The sequence below is a fragment of the Rosa rugosa genome, chromosome 5 (assembly GCF_958449725.1).
Source record: "Rosa rugosa chromosome 5, drRosRugo1.1, whole genome shotgun sequence".
NCBI lineage: Eukaryota > Viridiplantae > Streptophyta > Magnoliopsida > Rosales > Rosaceae > Rosa > Rosa rugosa.
This window is the reverse complement of record NC_084824.1, coordinates 9,932,503-9,951,623: the sequence shown is the minus strand read 5'-3', so window position 1 is coordinate 9,951,623 and position 19,121 is coordinate 9,932,503. Positions and strand designations below refer to the sequence as shown.

Genomic DNA, 19,121 nt, shown 5'->3' with positions numbered 1-19,121 from the left:
AACTAAACACAATAAATGTGATTTAACATCTATTTGGGTCCCTTGGCCCTTAACTTTTGTATCTATTTTGTAACTGCATCAAAGGTTATGTTTGCGTCACAATCAAATCCTGGGCCCAATTAATATAGAAGGAAACCATTGTCTACTGTCGGCAGAAGTAGGGCTGACGATGTACGATCACATTTGCCCCATCTCGACTTCATGTGTGAGTGTGTCTGTCTTTGTTAAAATGCCTCTAAGAAACTTAAACATAGAAAAAAGTTTTATAAGAATGAGGTGTTTGACAAATGACCAAATAAAACAAAAGAAAACATGAGCGATTAAAGAAAAATGAGCGGACTCGTGAGTTTCTTCATCTCGCTTGGAACAAAAATTGTATGCAGCCGTGAGTATGTGCTGCTATCATTGGCCTCTGAGTCAATCTGCAACAACAAACGCGATAAATGTACGTGTTTCTACAGGTATCTACTGGGATCAGTGGGTGAGTGTATTTGTTTTGATGACGAGGAGATGATAGAGATAGTGATAGAGTTGGGGACCATATAAGGTGATTCTGTCCAAGATATAAACAATGGTGCATGAAAGCATCATCTTCAATTCTTCATACTTTTGCAAAGTTGAGAAAAGCTAGAGACAAGTTGGTCCAATGGGATGAGAAAGGAGATTTCGTTGTAAGCTAAAGCAAAAGCCAATAAAGCAAAGAGGATATTTTATATGCCGTGTTAGTTTTCCCGGTAGTGTTGGTAGCTCCCATTCATTTCATCAAAACCATATGCTGTTATCATCGTCAAAATTCTAATCCTAATTCCCGTGACAAATTATGAATATAGTAATAATTTATCTCTATCGTGATAAAGCTTTTTGCATTGTCAAAATTCTCATCCTAATTCCCGTGACAAATTATGAATTTAGTAGTATGTAATCTCAACACGCGTCTACACGTGTGACGAATTTTCAAGTCATATACGTGCAGAGCGTATATTGGGTGATGCGGGTGTGGTCAATAAATTTGACTCACAATCATGACGATTAAACCCCGCCATGAATATACGAGTAAATATGACCATGAATACGGTAATAATTACGATTGTAAATGTTGCAGTGATGACGGCTATTAAGCGCAGCAATGATGACGATCATAAAGCTCGGAAATAAGTACAGGTATAAAGGCTGTGATAAATCACAACTTATGACCCAAGTCGCCTCACGCCTATAAGTAAGGAGCAAGATGACCAGGTATGACATCCCATTTCGGCTTATTCTACTTCATTCGACTAAGAAACATACTAACTTAGGCATCAGAGAGTTGTCTGTAGGTACCCCCCCCCCTTCGAGCCGACAATACGTCAAACTCCAAGTCAATGCTTAAAGGAAGCTTCTCGATCATTTCTGGTCAGCTCCCGCCAGTCCGTATTCATTGGTGAGTCAAAATCCTCTTCGAAATTATTTTTCGTCACCAACATGTGACATTGAGCTCATGTGGCCGCAGGGCAAGCATACGTGGGATAATCCGGTCTGATACCAATCATACCATATATGAGCTTCACATCCAAATTCTTTTTTTTTTTTTTTTTAAACCCTTAGCCCACCTCACATTTATATACGTAAGTGAGAATCGAACTTACGACCTTTACAATGTTGGATTTATAACTTACCAATAGATCACATCCAAAACCAATATAGATGAAGTTGATCAAAATCCTTATAAACACATACGCAAAGTCTTCATTTTCCCATGTGAGATATATAATTCCAACATATCGATGCATAAGAGTTTTAAATTGAATATATCGTTCGTAAGATAAAATTAAGAATAATAACATTCAGTAATTTTTTTATGATTATTGATTTTTTCAGTCTCCACTCAATATTACGTCTGATATAAGCATATGAAGGCGGTACTAATTAACACTTGCACAATCGGTTATGCACAGAGCCACAGACATTGAGGGCACAGTGGGCACTCACTTTTGGCCAAGAAATTATGCACAAACATTTATGGAGTGAGGGCACTAATCAACAAAAGTCTTTGCTTTAAAATTAAGTGTTGATACTTTGATAGAAATGATTTGTGCAAAGCAAAGATTTTGGAAACACAAAATAAACTTCAATGTTTTGATCTTTTGCATTGTAGACTGAGCTTCTGTCACTCTTTTCCATACTTACAAAAAAAAAAAAAAAACGAAAAATGAAAAGACAAACCTAAACCGCGTATCTAAAAGCCTCCAGAAATCAATTTTCTAGGGGGGAAAAAGAAGATTCCAAAATCAGAAAGAGAGAGCCAACGTGATTGAACACAGCATAAAACCATCGTCTATCAAAAAAAGCGAAAGGTAAGTAGAGAGTGTACTAGACAAACACAGATCCTTAAACATTAAGCTTAACAAACAGTTTCGGTTTCATCAACCTCAAATTCCCAACTCTGAAAAAAGCTCACTTCTTTCTCATTTTCAATGGGTTCATTATTTTACTTCATGTTCATGTTTCTTTACCTAGTCTCCTCTGTTGAGTCCCAAGTTCAAGGTATGTTCTTTGCCTCTTTAGTAGATTCTCAGCTGTAAACTATGAAATACAAAGTAGGTTCTTTTATGGTGCAAATTGAGTAACTTCTGCTTGAATTCTGTTCAATATATACAGAGTTTGTTAGTATTGATTGTGGGGGTTCAAGTAATTCCAGTGACCCAAGTACTGGACTTTCATGGATTTCAGACATGGGTCTTATGAAACAGGGGAAGTCAGTCCCATTACAAAACCCAAATGGAAACTTGCTACAGTATCAAACCCGCAGAGACTTTCCCATAGACGACAAAAAGTACTGCTACACCTTAAGCACACAAGAGAGGAGAAGGTATCTAGTTCGTGCAACGTTTCAATATGGCAGCCTGAAAAGCGAGGAGACATACCCAAAATTCGAGCTCTATTTGGATGCCACTATGTGGTCTACTGTTACTATTTTCGAGGCCTCGAGAACATATGTGAATGAAATGATCATTAGGGCGTCGTCGAATTCGGTTGATGTTTGCATGTGTTGTGCTACAACTGGTTTCCCATTCATTTCCACTTTGGAGTTGCGGCCTTTGAACATTTCTATGTATGCCACTGATTTTGAGGATGATTTCTTCTTGAAAGTGGCTGCTAGGGTGAATTTCGGTGCTCCGACCACGGATGCCATAAGGTAAGTTGAGCATTGTTTGTGTGGAGTGAAAGGCCTGAATGAACTAGTTATTTTGTGACTGAATTACTTTGGATGATAATGAATGTGGTGATTTGATACCTACATTGCAAATGTAATGTTTCTCTCAGGTACCCTGATGATCCCTATGACCGGATTTGGGATTCTGATCTTGTGAAAAGGCAAAACTATCTGGTAGGGGTGGCTCCTGGTACAGAAAGAATCAATACATCTAGGAATGTGAATACAGGGAGCAGAGAATACCCACCTATGAAGGTGATGCAGACCGCGGTGGTTGGCACAAAAGGAACACTGAGCTACAGATTGAATCTAGATGGTTTCCCAGCAAATGCTAGAGCTTATGCTTACTTTGCGGAAATAGAGGATTTGGGTGCCAATGAGAGTAGGAAATTCAGATTGGAGCAACCTATCTTGCCGGAGTATAACAGTGCAGTGGTGAATATTGCTGAGAATGCAAATGGGATGTACACTCTTTATGAACCAAGCTACATGAATGTGAGTATGGAGTTTGTTCTGTCATTTGCCTTTGTTAAGACCCCGGATTCTACTCGAGGACCACTTCTAAATGCAATTGAAATAAGTAAATATGTGCCGATTGCTGCAAAGACGGATAGGCAAGATTGTAAGTTCCATGATCTTATTGTTGTGTTACCTGAGAATTTGCATCAGATTGGCTGTTGATCACCAGTCTTGGTTTTTGATTGTAGTGGCTGTTCTCAATATCCTTCGTCTCATGTCCTCCGAAAGTCTGTCACTAGATGAAGGTGATCCGTGTGTCCCGACTCCCTGGGAATGGGTGAATTGTAGTTCTACATCACCATCGAGAATTACAAAAATGTAAGTTCTTCATACCTTCCTTCTGTTGAAAACTCTCCTTCACATTTGTTATTGTTGAACTTTCGTTCTATATGTTTTTCGAAGATCCAACAATCAAATTAGTTTTATTGATTCTTAAGCCAGTAAATATGGTGTACCAATAAATATTACTAAATACCACAGAACTTTCAAACCATCAGAAAGGACATATTGAAAGTCTGAAAGGATCTTTGTAGACTTTAAGACAATGGTTCAAGGTCAGAGTCATCATATAGGTAGCTTCCACTATTCATCAATTGCACCTTTGGTGGTGCAGTGCTAATATACATAAGCTGAATAACATTGACAGAATTGCTTTACACACATCAAGAATTCAAATTTCAGGTTTTCAACTTCATCTTGCATTCAGCAGAGTTCCTTGCTTATAGGTTTGTTGATGGATGTCTATATAAATTCCTTTTTGCAAACAACAAAAGGTATTGCATCGATAGATCAATGTAGGTTGAAAAACACTTTCTGGTGACCGATACTGGAACTTAGACATTGGTCCTAACTCCTAAGTTCTAAAAATTATTCAGCATTCATAGTTTAAGAGCTTAGCTGCAGATCCAACTCTCTGACATATGGGTACAGTGATTTATCAGGGAAAAATATGAAGGGTGAGATTCCATTGGAGCTTAATAACATGCAGGAGTTGACAGAGTTGTAAGTTCTATTATCTTCTAAACATCTGTGTGCTACTGTTTTATTAATTTCCCTTGCAATTGATTTCTTTGTGTCACTTAGGTGGTTGGATGGTAACTCCTTCAGTGGACCGTTTCCTGACATCAGTAATCTTATCAATATAAGGATTCTGTAAGCTTTTCAAATCTTGCAACAAAATTTACATATTTGAATTGAGACGCCATCTTAGTGTTTCAGTATTGATTCTTCTTTTTATTTTTTGTTACCATGAAGGCATCTAGAGAATAACAAGTTAACTGGTGCACTACCTTCTTACCTGGATAGCTTGTCAAATTTGCAAGAACTGTAAGTAGTGATCTACTTATAGTGTGACATCTCTGTGTTGAATGCTTCATATATTGTTAAGATTTTAAAGTTCCCTTATCTACCTTACTCAAATATGAGCATGTTTTGCTTTGATACACGTTTTGAACATGCTGAAAATGTGAATCCATATGTGGCAGGTACATACAGAACAATTCTTTCAGTGGGGAAATTCCTGCAGGACTGTTAACAGGGAAAGTCACTTTTGAGTAAGTGTGTCTCTATTAGACATCCAATGCTATAAATATGACACTAGGAAAAAAGCTATGGACAACAATGTATATACTTTGCTTCAATTGACTACACATCTGTACACATGAATAATAAAATTAAAGTATAGGTCTTGGCCTTGAAAAGTTTATCAACAGAGATGCTACTCTATTTTTCAGATATAAAGATAATCCCGGGTTACACAAGGGAGCACAAAAGCAGAAGCATTTTAAGTTGATAATTGGAATTTCAGTTGGAGTACTAGTGCTTGTAACCATTTTAATCTTGGGGGGTCTATTGCTATTGCGTAGTCTTCGAGAGAAGTCACGTCATCAGAAAAGTTATCAGAAAGGTTTGTACTCCAAGAATCTGTTGCACTACTATCACAGTTTCTGCTATCCAACATCTTTTCTTGTGCATCAGGTGATTCTTTGCGCGCCAGCACCAAGCCTTCAACAGCCTATTCAGTTTCCCGGGGGCATTTGAGGGATGAAGGCATAGCTTGCTACATTACGCTCCCTGATCTGGAAGAAGCCACTAACAGTTTTTCAAAGAAAATTGGGAAAGGAAGCTTTGGAACTGTCTATTATGGGAGGATGAAAGACGGAAAAGAGGTGGCAGTTAAAATGATGGCGGATTCCTCTACCCACATGAATAAGCAATTTGTGACTGAGATAGCTCTCTTGTCAAGGATTCATCATAGGAACTTGGTTCCTTTAATTGGATACTGTGAAGAAGAACATCAATGCATTCTGGTTTATGAGTATATGCACAATGGGACATTACGGGATCACTTACATGGTCTGCTCTCTCATCTAATACAAGTTAAAATCTGTTCTTTGAGTTAATATTCTCTTGTGTTGTTTGGAAGCAGTCTGATCAACTCCATGACGTAATTTGTTGAAAACAGGTTCTACTGTCCCCAAGCACTTAGATTGGTTAACTCGCCTTCAGATAGCAGAAGATGCAGCAAAAGGTTCAATTGGAACTTCCTACTAGTTTATGCTTACATTCATTTTTCAAAGTTCACTTACGGACACAAATTTACATCTGCAGGTCTTGAGTACTTGCACACTGGATGCAATCCTAGTATTATCCATCGCGATGTAAAGACAAGCAATATTCTGCTGGACATTAACATGAGAGCCAAGGTATCAGATTTTGGATTGTCTAGACAAGCAGAAGAAGATCTAACTCATATATCAAGCGTTGCTCGAGGAACAGTAGGGTACTTGGATCCTGAGTAAGCCATAGTTATGATATATGCACGAATGTTGGTTGATTATGTTCTCTCTTGGATGCACTTAGTCAAACATGTATTTGCTCTTAACAGGTATTATGCTAGTCAGCAATTGACCGAAAAAAGTGATGTATATAGTTTTGGGGTTGTTCTGCTAGAACTGATTTCAGGAAAAAAGCCTGTGTCACCAGAAGACTTTGGTCCTGAATTGAACATTGTTCACTGGGTATGCCTCCTACTCCACTCGAAAATTCTCTTGAAGTTCAATGCTGATCATCTTGCACTTTAGAATTACCTGTTGAAAACTATTGTAATCACTTGAAAATTGTTGATTTCCAGGCTAAATCCTTAATTCGTAAAGGGGATGTAGTAAGCATCATGGATCCATTTCTAGAAGAGGGTGTCAAGATTGAGTCCATTTGGAGAATTGCTGAAGTTGCAATACAATGTGTTGAGCAACATGGAGTTTCTCGGCCGAGAATGCAGGAGATCATTGTGGCCATACAAGAGGCTATGAAGATTGAAAAAGGCAGTGAAGCCAACCAGAGAATATCTTCAAGTAGTTCTTCCAAAGCACAATCTTCCCGGAAAACTTTACTCACAAGCTTCCTTGAAATCGAGAGCCCTGACATATCAAAAGAATGCCTAACTCCATCTGCAAGATGATTCTGTATCATCTTCTATTTTGCTTTTAACAATACACCATTCTAACAATAATCATAGGCCTTTGATCTCATTATATTTTGCACATAATGTATGATAATGTTGCTGGGGGCATAAAAATGGGCTGACTAAGGTGACGAAGGGAATATGTACCTTACTAAAACTTGTTTTAGAATGAAATACTGCAATTGCAAGATTCTGTTATTATCAAATGAGTAAATGTTATTATCAAATGAGTAAATTAAGAATCATGCCTCAAAAGAGAATGTGAACTACTTGAGAGAGAAGCCACCATAAAATATGATAGTAGACCCCATTCTCAAGTTTTTTAATTGAGCTAATTTTGAGGCCTAAATTTTCTTTGTAATGCCACCACATAAATAATACTTCATAACGTAAAGTATTATATCTGCTTTCCTTATGGGATTCTCCACCTGATGTGTTCTGTGGATAAACTAGCCCAAAAGTGGGACCCACATAATACTGATCAGTGGTACAAGATGATTGTATAATGAGTCGGTAAGTACTGTAATACACATAAGAGAACCTCACCACCAAATAAAATCATACAAAAAACAAGTAGTTGAATTGAAAGGTTGGAATTGTTCCTAAAATTAGCTCAAACCATATAAAATAATGCACCATTCAGAAATGATAAATACCATTTCATTAGAAAAATCAAACAAAAGGTGCTTTGGCAATATTAAAAGAGAACCAAATTTGTAAAAGCAAGATTAGATAGCAAACCAACCAAAATATAATTTCTTTTATCGAATTTGACCTTCCAAGAAATTTAAAAAGCATGTATGATATGAACTTAAATTAAACGAGGGCATCCTTCCCCAAATTCCCAAGAAAAAAAAAAAAACATCTTCAATTCTTCATCATCATCATCTTAGAAAAAGACCAAGTTTTTATGATATACGTATTTTTATTTGGGACCATAAAAAGCAGGCAACACCGAAAACAGTCAATCTCAGCCGCCTATATGTCACAGAGGTTAAAGATGGATAAAAAGCAGAGAGCCTAGGGAAACAAAGCCTTTCTGTTTGTCTTGTCTTTGGTGCTGGGTATTAAGCTCTCCCTGAACACAGACCAAAACAGCCAGAAAGATTAAAGCTTTGTTGGTTTTGGGTTGTGGGTTTCACCCAGAAAGATTAAAGCTTTTTAGAACATAGAGACGAGTTGTTGCTTTCTCTCTGCTCTTGGTTCTCTGTGTGATGGAGATGATATATTACCAGTCTTCTTACCAGGAGTCTTTGAATGTTATAGAGGCTGATGTACAGCATGCCAATTCTCTGTAAGTACAACTTTACTTCTTGTTAATTGCTGTGGTTCCTATTTTTAGTTTGTCCTGCATATCTTTTTCTCAAGTGGGAAGTTTTGTGTTTTGGGTCCAAGTCCAAATTTAAGCCTTATAATCATGATCAAAGATTATAATTTGCTAATTGAGGCAAGAATAAGCAAAACCCATATTGTCTAGTGCATTATAGACTGTATTTTGTCAATTTGGGATTTTTTGGGAGCATGGTTGAGTTATTGATTGACTTGGAAAGGTGGATACTTTGCTTTTAGTGATTGTAAATTTGTTTGGATTATGGTTTATGTGTAGAGCTGCTGCAATTCCAAGAGCCAAGGGTGGTGTTCGTTTTGAAATGAAATTGGTTTACAATCATTGGGCTCCCCTCTTCCTGCTCTTGTTACAGTGGATTGATTCCTCTTGCACTTGTCTACTTCCAAGATATCTAAATTTCTTCCATATACTTGTCTACAAGGTTGGTTTCTCTTCTCTAGTCTATTAGTGTATAATGATTGTTGGAAAGGAGTTTACTTTGTTTGTTATGGATTTTGAGCATGCCCTTTTTGATTCAGGTATACACAGATGGCAGGCCGAACATTTCAACCCATGGAAGGAAGGCAACTATAAGGGATTTCTATTGTATGTTAAGTAGCTCAGTTCTTCAATCTGCCAGTAACACGAGTTGAATTGATATTTGCTGCACTAAATTGATTCGAACTTTGTTTGTTTGAAAAATGATCTGCAGCTGTTATCTTACCGTCTCTTCAGCGGCTTCATGGGGATTTTGGGGAATTAGATGATGCTGAGGAAGAGCATCCTAGCATGAAAATTTCTGGAAAGAAGATAACTAAAGGAGATAGTAGTCTTGGCAGTGCAAAGATAGCTAAAGGAGATAGCAGTCTTGGCAATGCTGAGTTGGAGAGAGAAGAGGAGTGTGGGATTTGCTTAGAGCCGTGCACCAAAATGGTCTTGCCTAACTGCTGTCATGAAATGTGCATCAAATGTTACCGAAATTGGTATGTACAAGGATTCAAATTGAAATGCGTCCCCTGTATCATTTGTGGACTCTATAGCATTAATCATGAGTGGTTGTCTTCAAAAGTCGTTTTTTGCACTTGAAACCTTTTGTTGGTTTCTAGTTTACTAAAACAATCTATGCTTTGTCAATTGCAGGAACAGAAAGTCGGAGGCCTGTCCTTTCTGTCGTGGTAATATAAAGAGAGTAAATTCAGAAGACTTATGGGTGCTCACTTGTAATGATGACGTTGTTGACACTGAAACGGTTTCAAGGGAGGACTTGTTGCGATTCTATCTCTACATCAACAGCCTGCCAAAAGACTATCCAGATGCTCTTTTCTTGGTGTATTATGAGTACTCTAATTTGATTTGAAAAAGAAGAACAAATTAAGAGCAGGCGATGTACAGAAAGAAAAGAGGCTCCTGTCAAATGTAAATAGAATCTGGTAAGGAACTTTTATTTGATTCTTACCCAGAATAACAGTTCTATGTTATCCTTATTTAAGTTTAGAAGTCAAGTGTAAGATTGCTTCTTTAGTAATATCAAAATTCTCATTTCAGAGATTTGGGTTTCATCAGAAAATACAAATCCATTAGTAAGCACAAAAAAAAAAAACTTGTTAATACAATGGCTAAATGGCAGTGATGAGGAACTCCATGTAGAACAGTTTGTGGTGTGGGATGCAACTGGGTTTGCCTCATAGATGCTTTATCTTACAGCAACTTACTTATGGGCTTGCCTCATAATATGTAGCTTCCCTTTTTGGTGGTTATATATGGTTTGCTCCCTTAACAATCAGGAAATGAAAGGTTGGAGCCAGATTATTTAAATAAAGTGGGTTTTCTTTTCCGCATGAACTTTGTGTTCAGTGTGTTTGAATTCCTCATGAACTTTGTCTTCAGTATGTTTGAATTCTGCTGCTCTGCTTCTTTTGGTGAAAAACTCACTTTCATTAGTGAAGGCATAATGTTCACAATGAGATTAGATTTGATCAGCAACGATATCCTTGGGCTTCTCTGTGATGAAACTACTGATTGAATACAATTGTATTACAAATTTTGTTTCTCGTTATTCCTTATCGCTAGGTTTCTTGCCTTTTTGGTTTGTTTGCCAGAAATTTGGGCCAGATCTAGGGAGTAATTAAAAGTTTTGATCATTTTGGATGATTCAAAATGAAATTGAAACTGGTATGGCCGCTGGCCTGATTCACGAGTTTGACACTGCAATGAAAATTATCAGAAAAGTAGTTTCTTTTCCCTCAATGTTTTTGTTTTTTGTTTTTGCTTTGTATTTTTAAAGCAGGGCCATATAACAACAATACAGTTTGAACATCCTTTGTAGTAGACAAACCTAAGCGTGCTGCTTTATTACATAATAAGTTTGAACATCCTTTGTAGTAGACAAACCTAAGCGCTAAAGCGATTTTATTGATTAATTTAGATAATACAGTTAAAAGTACAACGACACGTGGATTTGCTGTATATGCGGCCACCTTCGCAGGATCGGACACTTTTGAGCACATATGTACCAGAGGAGTCTCATCAGCCAAAGGGACAGCACCATTGACGTCTTGCAGTGCAACCATGAAAAGCGTGGCTTGTTCAATGTTCATCTCAATAATTTTCTTATAATTGTCGGAGCATGTAAGGGTCTTCTTGTAGGGCTTAGCTTACGGAGCTCATTGATTTTGTCCAGAAATTCCCAAGATGATCATGTTTCGCAGTTTTGCCGTATGTATTTTCAACGAGATCCATCGGCAAATAAACTGCTTCCATTAACAAAACAAATTTGAAAAAAAAAAACTATGAAAACTGCTGCTACTGATATTAAACTCTCCATCTTCGACTCTGCCAGACAAAACGAGTTTGAAATTTTGGTTGAAGCTTGAGGAGAGTTGAGTCTCGCTCTCATGAGTTCATGGTATGTACAAACGAAAAGAGCTCTCGAATCCCCTCCCATTACGCAATTTATCTATTATTCTATTTATTCCATTAAAATCCAATTAATCCATGCAACCATTGCCTTTATAATCCCATTGAGTGTATCAACAAGGCTCCATCTATAGGGCAATGGTTTGTTAGGCCAATAGAGGCTAATATATGAAGATCGACTTCTCAGTAAACAGTTCCTACCTCAGCTGTCAAAGGTAGCCGCAGAGAAATTTTTTAGTTGACAAATAAAAGAGACATCAATTAAACATTAGGAAAAGTTACAGAACTTTGAACTTCAGTGTCTTAAATTGCCTAAATTTAATCTAATCATGAAGATAAAATCGCTTAAATCAAGATATGAGCTTCTAAGTTTGTTCTGATATGAGTTTAAGTTTAACTAAACAAGTCGATTATCCTGTCGTCATCGCTTTCTTCCTCTGGTTCTTCCTTCTTTTCCTCAACTGCAGGAGTAGCAGCACCAACATCAGGAGCAGCCATAGCTACTGGAGCTGGAGCCGAACCAACAGCATTCATAATAAGGTCCTCAAGGTTCATCTTCTCCGCAAAGTTGGCTAAGAGGCGTGGCCAGTATGATTCTACTGCCACGTTTGCAGATTTCATCAAGGTAGCAATGTTCTCTGCTGTGATTGGGATGCCATCGTCCTGAAGAATCACGGCGGCATAGATGCAAGCGACTTCACCGGTGGACATTGTGCTGCACATATTGGATATCGGCTTAGATGGTTTTGGTAGAAACGCACAAATACGATGAGTTATTCCTGAGTTTGTTTCTTCTACTTGAGGAGGTATTTATAATATGTAAATAAAATAAGACTCCTAAATATATTCGGACTCCTAGATATATTCAGAATCCTACTCAGGTACTCTTGCAGTGCAAGTGATCTTTTTACTTTCACAAATAGAATGTGTCGAAAACAAATTAAATATCCTCCCATCCTTTTAATGTTTTCGTTCTCCTAATTCCGCTGATGAAGATGATTTATCGCATAACTGAAGTAGGCCTAAAGGCACATTTGACTACCTTGATCCTAAGAAAGCATTACGGTATATGAACAGTCGATAATGTTGACAACGTACCGTATGTACTTAATCAACCATGTCTGTATTACACCATGTATATATTTTACTGATCGATGGTGGGACTAGAAGTTGATGAATATCATAGCAATCACTCAAAATGTACTGTTAATTTTCAGGCCACATGCTTTAACAGTGAAGGGAAAGTGTTTTCTAGGTGGGAGAGCCAAAACTGAGTCCATCAAGAGAATTGCTGAAGATGCAATCCATTGTGTATTAAGGCGCACTGAGCTCAATCTCAACCATAAATATATTTGAAGATTGAAAACGGCAGCGAGTTTTCTGGCGGTCATGCTGTACTCCAGTTGATGAGGGTGGTTTAGGGCTTAAGCAACTTGTGCTCTTGAATCGTTCCTTATTATTAAAGCGCTGCTGGGAGGTTTTTTCTTCTCAATCTGAAGGTTGCTCATTCATTCGGAACCGGTTTATTCGGCGTCGTTCTTATGCTTCTTCTTCTATCTGGCCTGGGATTCGTCAATTTTGGGTTATTGTTCAAGATATTAATGCTCGATGGTTAATTGGTTCAGGGGATAAGATTTCTTTTTGGAGGGATAATTTCTTGGGCAGACCCATTAGTGATTTCTTCGGTGTCCGTGTTGCATTACAGGACGATCTTCCAGACATGGTTTCGAGTTTTATTAGTAATGGTTCATGGGATTTGCCTCAGCTTCTACACTTCTATTTTCCATCCTTGTGTGACTGGATTAGTCAAGTTCCAATTGCTCTTTTACGGCTGCAATATGGCGTCATTTTACTTCTCTCTTTGAGTTGGGTGGAGTTCCTCCCTCAATTTTGGAGGGTTTACAAGTGGGTATGGTTGTAGGAAGAAGTGGACAGCTTAAAGACTTATGGTTGATTTGTTTCACTTCAATATTGTGGTTTGTATGGAATGCTAGAAACAAAATGAGACATGAGGGGAAGGTGTTTTCAGTTGGTACTATTTGTAGTCTTATCTCTTGTCATATTCAAGTAGCTAGTCGTTTGGCAACAGGTACCATGCATAATTCCATCCAAGATCTACGCATTTTGAAAGCCTTTGGGGCCCATTGCAGATTGCGTCGTGCCCCTAGAGTGATAGAGGTGAATTGGCATCCCCCATTGATTGGTTGGGTTAAGATTAATTCTGATGGAGCTTGGAAACATGATGAGGGGGTTGGAGGTTATGGGGCTGTGTTTAGGGATCATATGGGACGTTTTCTTGGAGCTTTTGCTTCTAATCTTGAGATTCCTAGTTCCATTGCGGCAGAGGTGATGGCTGTGATTAAGGCAATTGAGCTGGCATGGGTTCGTGATTGGAAGCACGTATGGCTAGAAGTGGACTCTTCTCTTATTCTGGATTTTATTAAATCTCCTTTGTTGGTCCCCTGGCAACTTCGTATTAGCTGGCTCAATTGTTTGTTCAAGATTTCTCAAATGACTTTTCGTGTATCTCATATTTTTCGTGAAGGTAATAAGGTAGCTGATGCTTTGGCGAATTATGGTACGACTGCTCCTAATATGGTGTGGTGGGATACTCCACCATCTTTTCTTTTATCGCATTGTCAGAGTGACCAATTGGGTTTTCCCCAATTTCGGTTACGATAGCTTATTTCTTTTCGTTGCTCTTGTAGGGAGGTTTGGTTTGGTCCCCCTCCAATGTTCCTTTTTTTCTTCTTACTCTTTTATTAAATTCAAGTAAAGGGCATGCCTCTTATTTGCTTCAGCTAAAAAAAAAAAAAGATGCATGTAAGAATCATAATGTGAACACATCACTAGCCATCAAGATTACTTAACACCAATTATGTGTATTACGTGGAGACTAAGTAATGAGATTATATAAAGATTCATGTGGTTTATTGTGATTCTAAAATAACAAAGATTGAGAATCTTATTATATTTACTTAAGGTAATAGATCAAACTATATTTAGTAAGTGATTTACTAATATCTTCATACTAACATTTTTTATTTGGACAAACCTGTCGGTGCGTTCGAGTAATTAAGGATCTCTCTCCAGTCCATTTTGGTCCAGTTTCGATCCTTGTTCCTTGATTTTATTGATTTCTAACTTCAGGTTATACTAGTAAAAATAAAACAACGGGCAATGCATTTCAAGAAGTATGATGTTTAATTAATACGCATGACAAGTGATCCAGCATCATTCGCAAGATCAGACACTTCTGAACACATATCTATTAGGTATGAAAAACCCTCACTGACACCTGATTTACATCCATCAGCCAAAGGGACGATACCATTACAATCTAAAACTCATGAGAATCTTCCGGATTATGGTTATCGTTGGAGGACGCCTCAACGTCAAAACCTATTCCTGAGAATATAGAGCTCTATGAAAATTACACTAGTGTACATGAGACGTGGGATAGAAACTCCATCATAATTGATGATGTAGTTGCGCATGAGTTTGTTGAGTCCGTTGATATCGAACCACGCTCCGTTGATGAATGAATGTCAACGTAGAGAAATTTGGCCTAAATGGAAAGATGCGATCCAGGTTAAGTTGGATTCTCTAATGAAGAGGAAGGTTTTTGAGTCAGTGATGCCAACACCTCCTAACATAAAACCTATTGACTAATGGGTCTTCGTTAGAAAGCATGATGAGAAAAAGAGATGGCAATCTCGCCTTATGGCGCAAGGCTTCTCACAAAACGCCCTGGAATTGACTACGATGAGATATATTCTCTCGTAATGGATGTCATTGCACTCCACTACCCTGTCAGTTTGGTAGTTTCCAAATAACTGATCATGCAGCTTACGAATGTGGTCACTATGTATCTCTATGGGGATCTAGATACAGAATATACATGAAGGTTCATGGTGGACTTCATTTACCCAAGTCAAGTGACTCTAGACCACGGAGCGCGTTTGCAATAAGATTGAAACGCTCACTAAAATGACTACTTGATTGGGAATGGATATGCCCGCGCGTTTTCATAACAAGTTTCGGATTCTATCGCAGTTCATGTTGGACATGATCTTCATTAGAAGCCCTTTGTTACGATCCCCGGGATCGTAGCCATGGAACGACATCGCAGAGGCAAGGAATTAAGAGAAAGATAAAGAAACTAAGAAGATAAAAAGACTGATTTTTCATTCCTGAATTCTCATACAATATAGGCTGATAGCTTATATAGCTCTATCTGCAAACATCCCTAGACATACTAATTTACCTGATGACCCGACCCGAGTCCAATCAGTTATATACATGTAAAGCCCAAGCTGAAAACACAGCCCACTTAAGTAATTCAACACATTAGCCCATGACAATATGTAATTATAGAACAAGAGTTCTAACATTCCTCCCCCCTTAAAATAAGGCATGCCCTAAGGCCTTAAACATGTAAGAAAATGGAATTGAGCCAAAACTTCAGCAAAAACCAATCTCCTCTCTTGCCTTGCTTTAATGATCATATCTGCTTCAACCATCCATTCGTCCGTAACAAAAGGAGTCGACAACTGGTAAGTTGGTGTAGTTAAAATTATACCAAATAAATCACGCACTTCAACAAGCTGGTCTGCGAGGTCATCCACACTAGGAAGAGGAACATCTGAAGATATCACATCAGCAGCCCACTCATGTCCAGCAATAAGCAAACACATCTTCTCCAAATTGTGTGCCAACCCACTATCACTTTCAATTTCAAACACTTTGGCAGGTGAAATTTTCATTAATGTCAATGTAGTAATCTGTTTCTCTTGGAATGAAGAAGCTAGCTTTGCACAGCAACTCAATAAAGTAGCATAAGAGAATGGCGTGGGAGGCATCTCATATTGCCTCATCTTCTTAAAGTAAGTGAAAGATTCCTTATCTTGAAAATTGAGAGAAAGACCTGCTATTATATAGTTCCAACAAATGTCTAATTCATGCATATTATGAGATTGTTGTACCTCTATGTGGTCTTCATTCTGGAAATAGCCCCATAGTATGGCACTCCAGGGAATCACATTTGAGCATAAGATGATATCCAACATTTGATGACCATTATTTATATCACTAGACTTGACACTTGTTGCAAGCAAATTGACATTCCCAAAAACTTCATGTGTACTAGCAAAAACCTTCTCAGCACTCTTCATGTTCGTACTCCTTGCATACATATCAAACAATGAGTTGTTTAAGTGAAGATCTCCCTCAAATCCAAGTTTAACTGTAAGGCCGTGTAATTTTTGCCCGTTCACATTACTCAGAATCCCATCACTATGATCATTAACACCAAACTCGCAACATCCTTTGGCACAAACACCCAACATACTTGACAAAGAATCCACACACTTTGTTTGTCCCATCAAAGAATATACACCACACACAGTGACTACAAGGTTTTTTGTAACCAATATGTTGGCGATATCATAATTGAGTTGTGTCTTCAGTTGGCAGCAGAGATACACAACTATCATGAAAAGTTTATTATGTTTTATAAGGAAGCAAGTGCCCAAAGGATTTTCATGACCTCCTGAGCAAGACTCTTTTATAGAAGCAGAGTGGGAGGCTACCAGATGACTTGAAATGCAACGTAACCACATGTGTTGATGCATGGGTAACTTACAAATTGCTTCCCAGATATCCTTTTTCCGGAAAAGGATGGCAGTTTCATGGGGAGAATCATGAGTGACAATATCGATGGCAGACAACAACATGCTTTTAGTCACTTGTAATACACTGTTGATATACTTGTGGACTCGTTTCTTCATGACTTCAACTTCAACCAACAACCTCAAAACCTGTGCTGCTACACCCCACAATTGCTGCTTCTCACACAAATACCAAGCTAGACTGTACACAAGGTCATATATCTGACTTGTTAAGAAATGAGACAAAATCCGACTACAATTGTGGCGAATTGGTTATGCGTTACTTGTTATCCTCATTTCTACAACTCTAGTAACAGGATCATATTTCTCCAGAACTAGCTTGCGTTTAACAATTGTCTTCGGAAGTGAAAAAGCAACAAACAAGGGGTCCCTTTCAATATCAACAAACAACGAAACAGAATCAACACGCATCCTTTTCCTCCACATCAGCTTAAACATTTCCAAAGCCTCCACGACTTTTTCCGTCCTCTTTAACTCACCCATCAGAGCCGTAAAATTAACCTCATTATGCCCAACCATGACACTGAAAACCTGCATTGCATCACTAATGACTCTACACTTAGCATACATGCAGAGTAAAGCATTCCCGTTCATTATTACCCCAATCCTATCATCAAGAGACCAATTTTCTTCTCCAGCTTTACAGTTCAAAGAACTATGACTATAGAGCTTAATCACATCACACAATACCCCATAAAATTGATACACCAGAGCCAACTGTTCTTTGTAAAATTCATCTTTCATCATATTCACAGAAACCTCTGATGGGAGAACATATTCAGGCATCAACACATCTTCACTGAACTGTACACCCACATTGATTTCAGTAACCATCTGAGAACCATTGCTTGCATTTGGGTCTACATCATGTGCAGACTCATTGATACCGGCCAAATTCACTGCCACAGCTGGGAAGTCCAGCGGTATATCTCCAACAACCCCTGTAGCCTCATGCTCCCCGTTAGAACTTAAAACATGGACACTCATCCCGTCAACTTAGCTACACTCCACATTCTGTTCTCTTTCTCTATCTTCATCATCTTTATCATCTCTCATCAAATCATCATTTCCCTCAACTGTCACAATCTTCCCATCAACTCTCTGAGAATCATCATTATAACTCAAAGAATGGTCACCATAACTCTCTGCAGAGCTCCCAAATATCACACACTCATTTCCCCCTTCATCATCCTTATCCTCATTATCATCTTCACCATCAGCAATATCAGAAAATTTAACACCATGAACACCTCCAGCAATATTTTTATCAACATTTAACACAAGTTCTTCAGTCACCACCGTTGTAGTGGTGTGCTCACTATGAATTTCAATAATTAATGCAGTAGCAAAATTCTTTTTCAAGCCCAAAATAACTTCATGGGGACTAAGATTTAAGTTAGGTTTTTCATAAATCTGTATACCTCTCGATGACGCCAACAACATTGATGACGAACCATTAGCCGCTGTGAGAGCGACAGAACCCGCATGTAGTGACCCAAACTTCAATGGACTCGAGGCCGGCTCAGTAATCGGAGTTTTTTGACCCACAAGTAGCTGATGAAGCTCCTCCATAATCGCAACTGTCGCCTTGGCGTTGTGGTGTGGGAATATATCGCCGTTTTTAGCCTTGATGACCCAGAGACCGCGCCTGTGGTACCTCTTGGACCTCGAGTACTTACCCACATCACGGAGCAGATCTGGATTTCGGGTCTTTTTGGAAACTCTCGCTTTTACACCCATGACGACTCGACATCTGCAACCCCGAAACTACTTGCTATGGAGAGGAAGAGGTTTTGGATTAGTAAATTAGTGTTGGGGCACAAAAGTGGAGACTGAGGGTGACTGAAAAGTTGGAATTGAAGGAGCAGAATGGTAAACAGGTGATGTAGATGCGGTTTTGGTGGAGACGAAGTGTGAATTGACACTAATAACCGATGGGTCATAGGAATGGCTTTGTGAAATAGAAGGATAGATCCAGGGATTTGGGTTAGAATCAGGTGAGTGATGAGTATG

General features: G+C 38.4%; 3 protein-coding genes across 4 annotated transcripts; 2 read left to right on the top strand and 1 right to left on the bottom strand.

Moving 5' to 3' along the window:
- Positions 1-2,236: 2,236 nt before the first annotated feature.
- On the top strand, positions 2,237-7,373 carry LOC133709082 (probable LRR receptor-like serine/threonine-protein kinase At1g67720). Of its 2 annotated transcripts, none has more exons than XM_062134691.1 (14): positions 2,237-2,523; positions 2,638-3,175; positions 3,304-3,815; positions 3,901-4,030; positions 4,643-4,714; positions 4,796-4,864; positions 4,967-5,038; positions 5,197-5,265; positions 5,446-5,618; positions 5,690-6,067; positions 6,177-6,242; positions 6,323-6,494; positions 6,600-6,732; positions 6,846-7,373. In XM_062134691.1, the coding sequence occupies exons 1-14, from the start codon at positions 2,454-2,456 to the stop codon at positions 7,170-7,172; spliced, it is 2,781 nt and encodes a 926-aa protein (XP_061990675.1). In that variant the 5' UTR covers positions 2,237-2,453; the 3' UTR covers positions 7,173-7,373. The 2 variants fall into 2 exon arrangements, with proteins under 2 accessions (XP_061990675.1, XP_061990674.1); XM_062134690.1 differs by having other exon boundaries at positions 2,238-2,523; positions 6,323-6,509.
- Positions 7,374-8,092: 719 nt separating this feature from the next.
- Positions 8,093-10,048, top strand: LOC133709089 (E3 ubiquitin-protein ligase AIRP2-like). Its single transcript, XM_062134701.1, has 5 exons — positions 8,093-8,469; positions 8,782-8,944; positions 9,042-9,108; positions 9,215-9,485; positions 9,643-10,048. Exons 1-5 carry the CDS (start codon positions 8,390-8,392, stop codon positions 9,857-9,859), a joined length of 798 nt encoding a protein of 265 aa, XP_061990685.1. The 5' UTR covers positions 8,093-8,389; the 3' UTR covers positions 9,860-10,048.
- Positions 10,049-11,525: 1,477 nt separating this feature from the next.
- Positions 11,526-12,129, bottom strand: LOC133708089 (large ribosomal subunit protein P1-like). Its single transcript, XM_062133537.1, has one exon. The coding sequence runs from the start codon at positions 12,127-12,129 to the stop codon at positions 11,812-11,814; it is 318 nt and encodes a 105-aa protein (XP_061989521.1). The 3' UTR covers positions 11,526-11,811.
- Between the last annotated feature and the right edge of the window lie 6,992 nt (positions 12,130-19,121).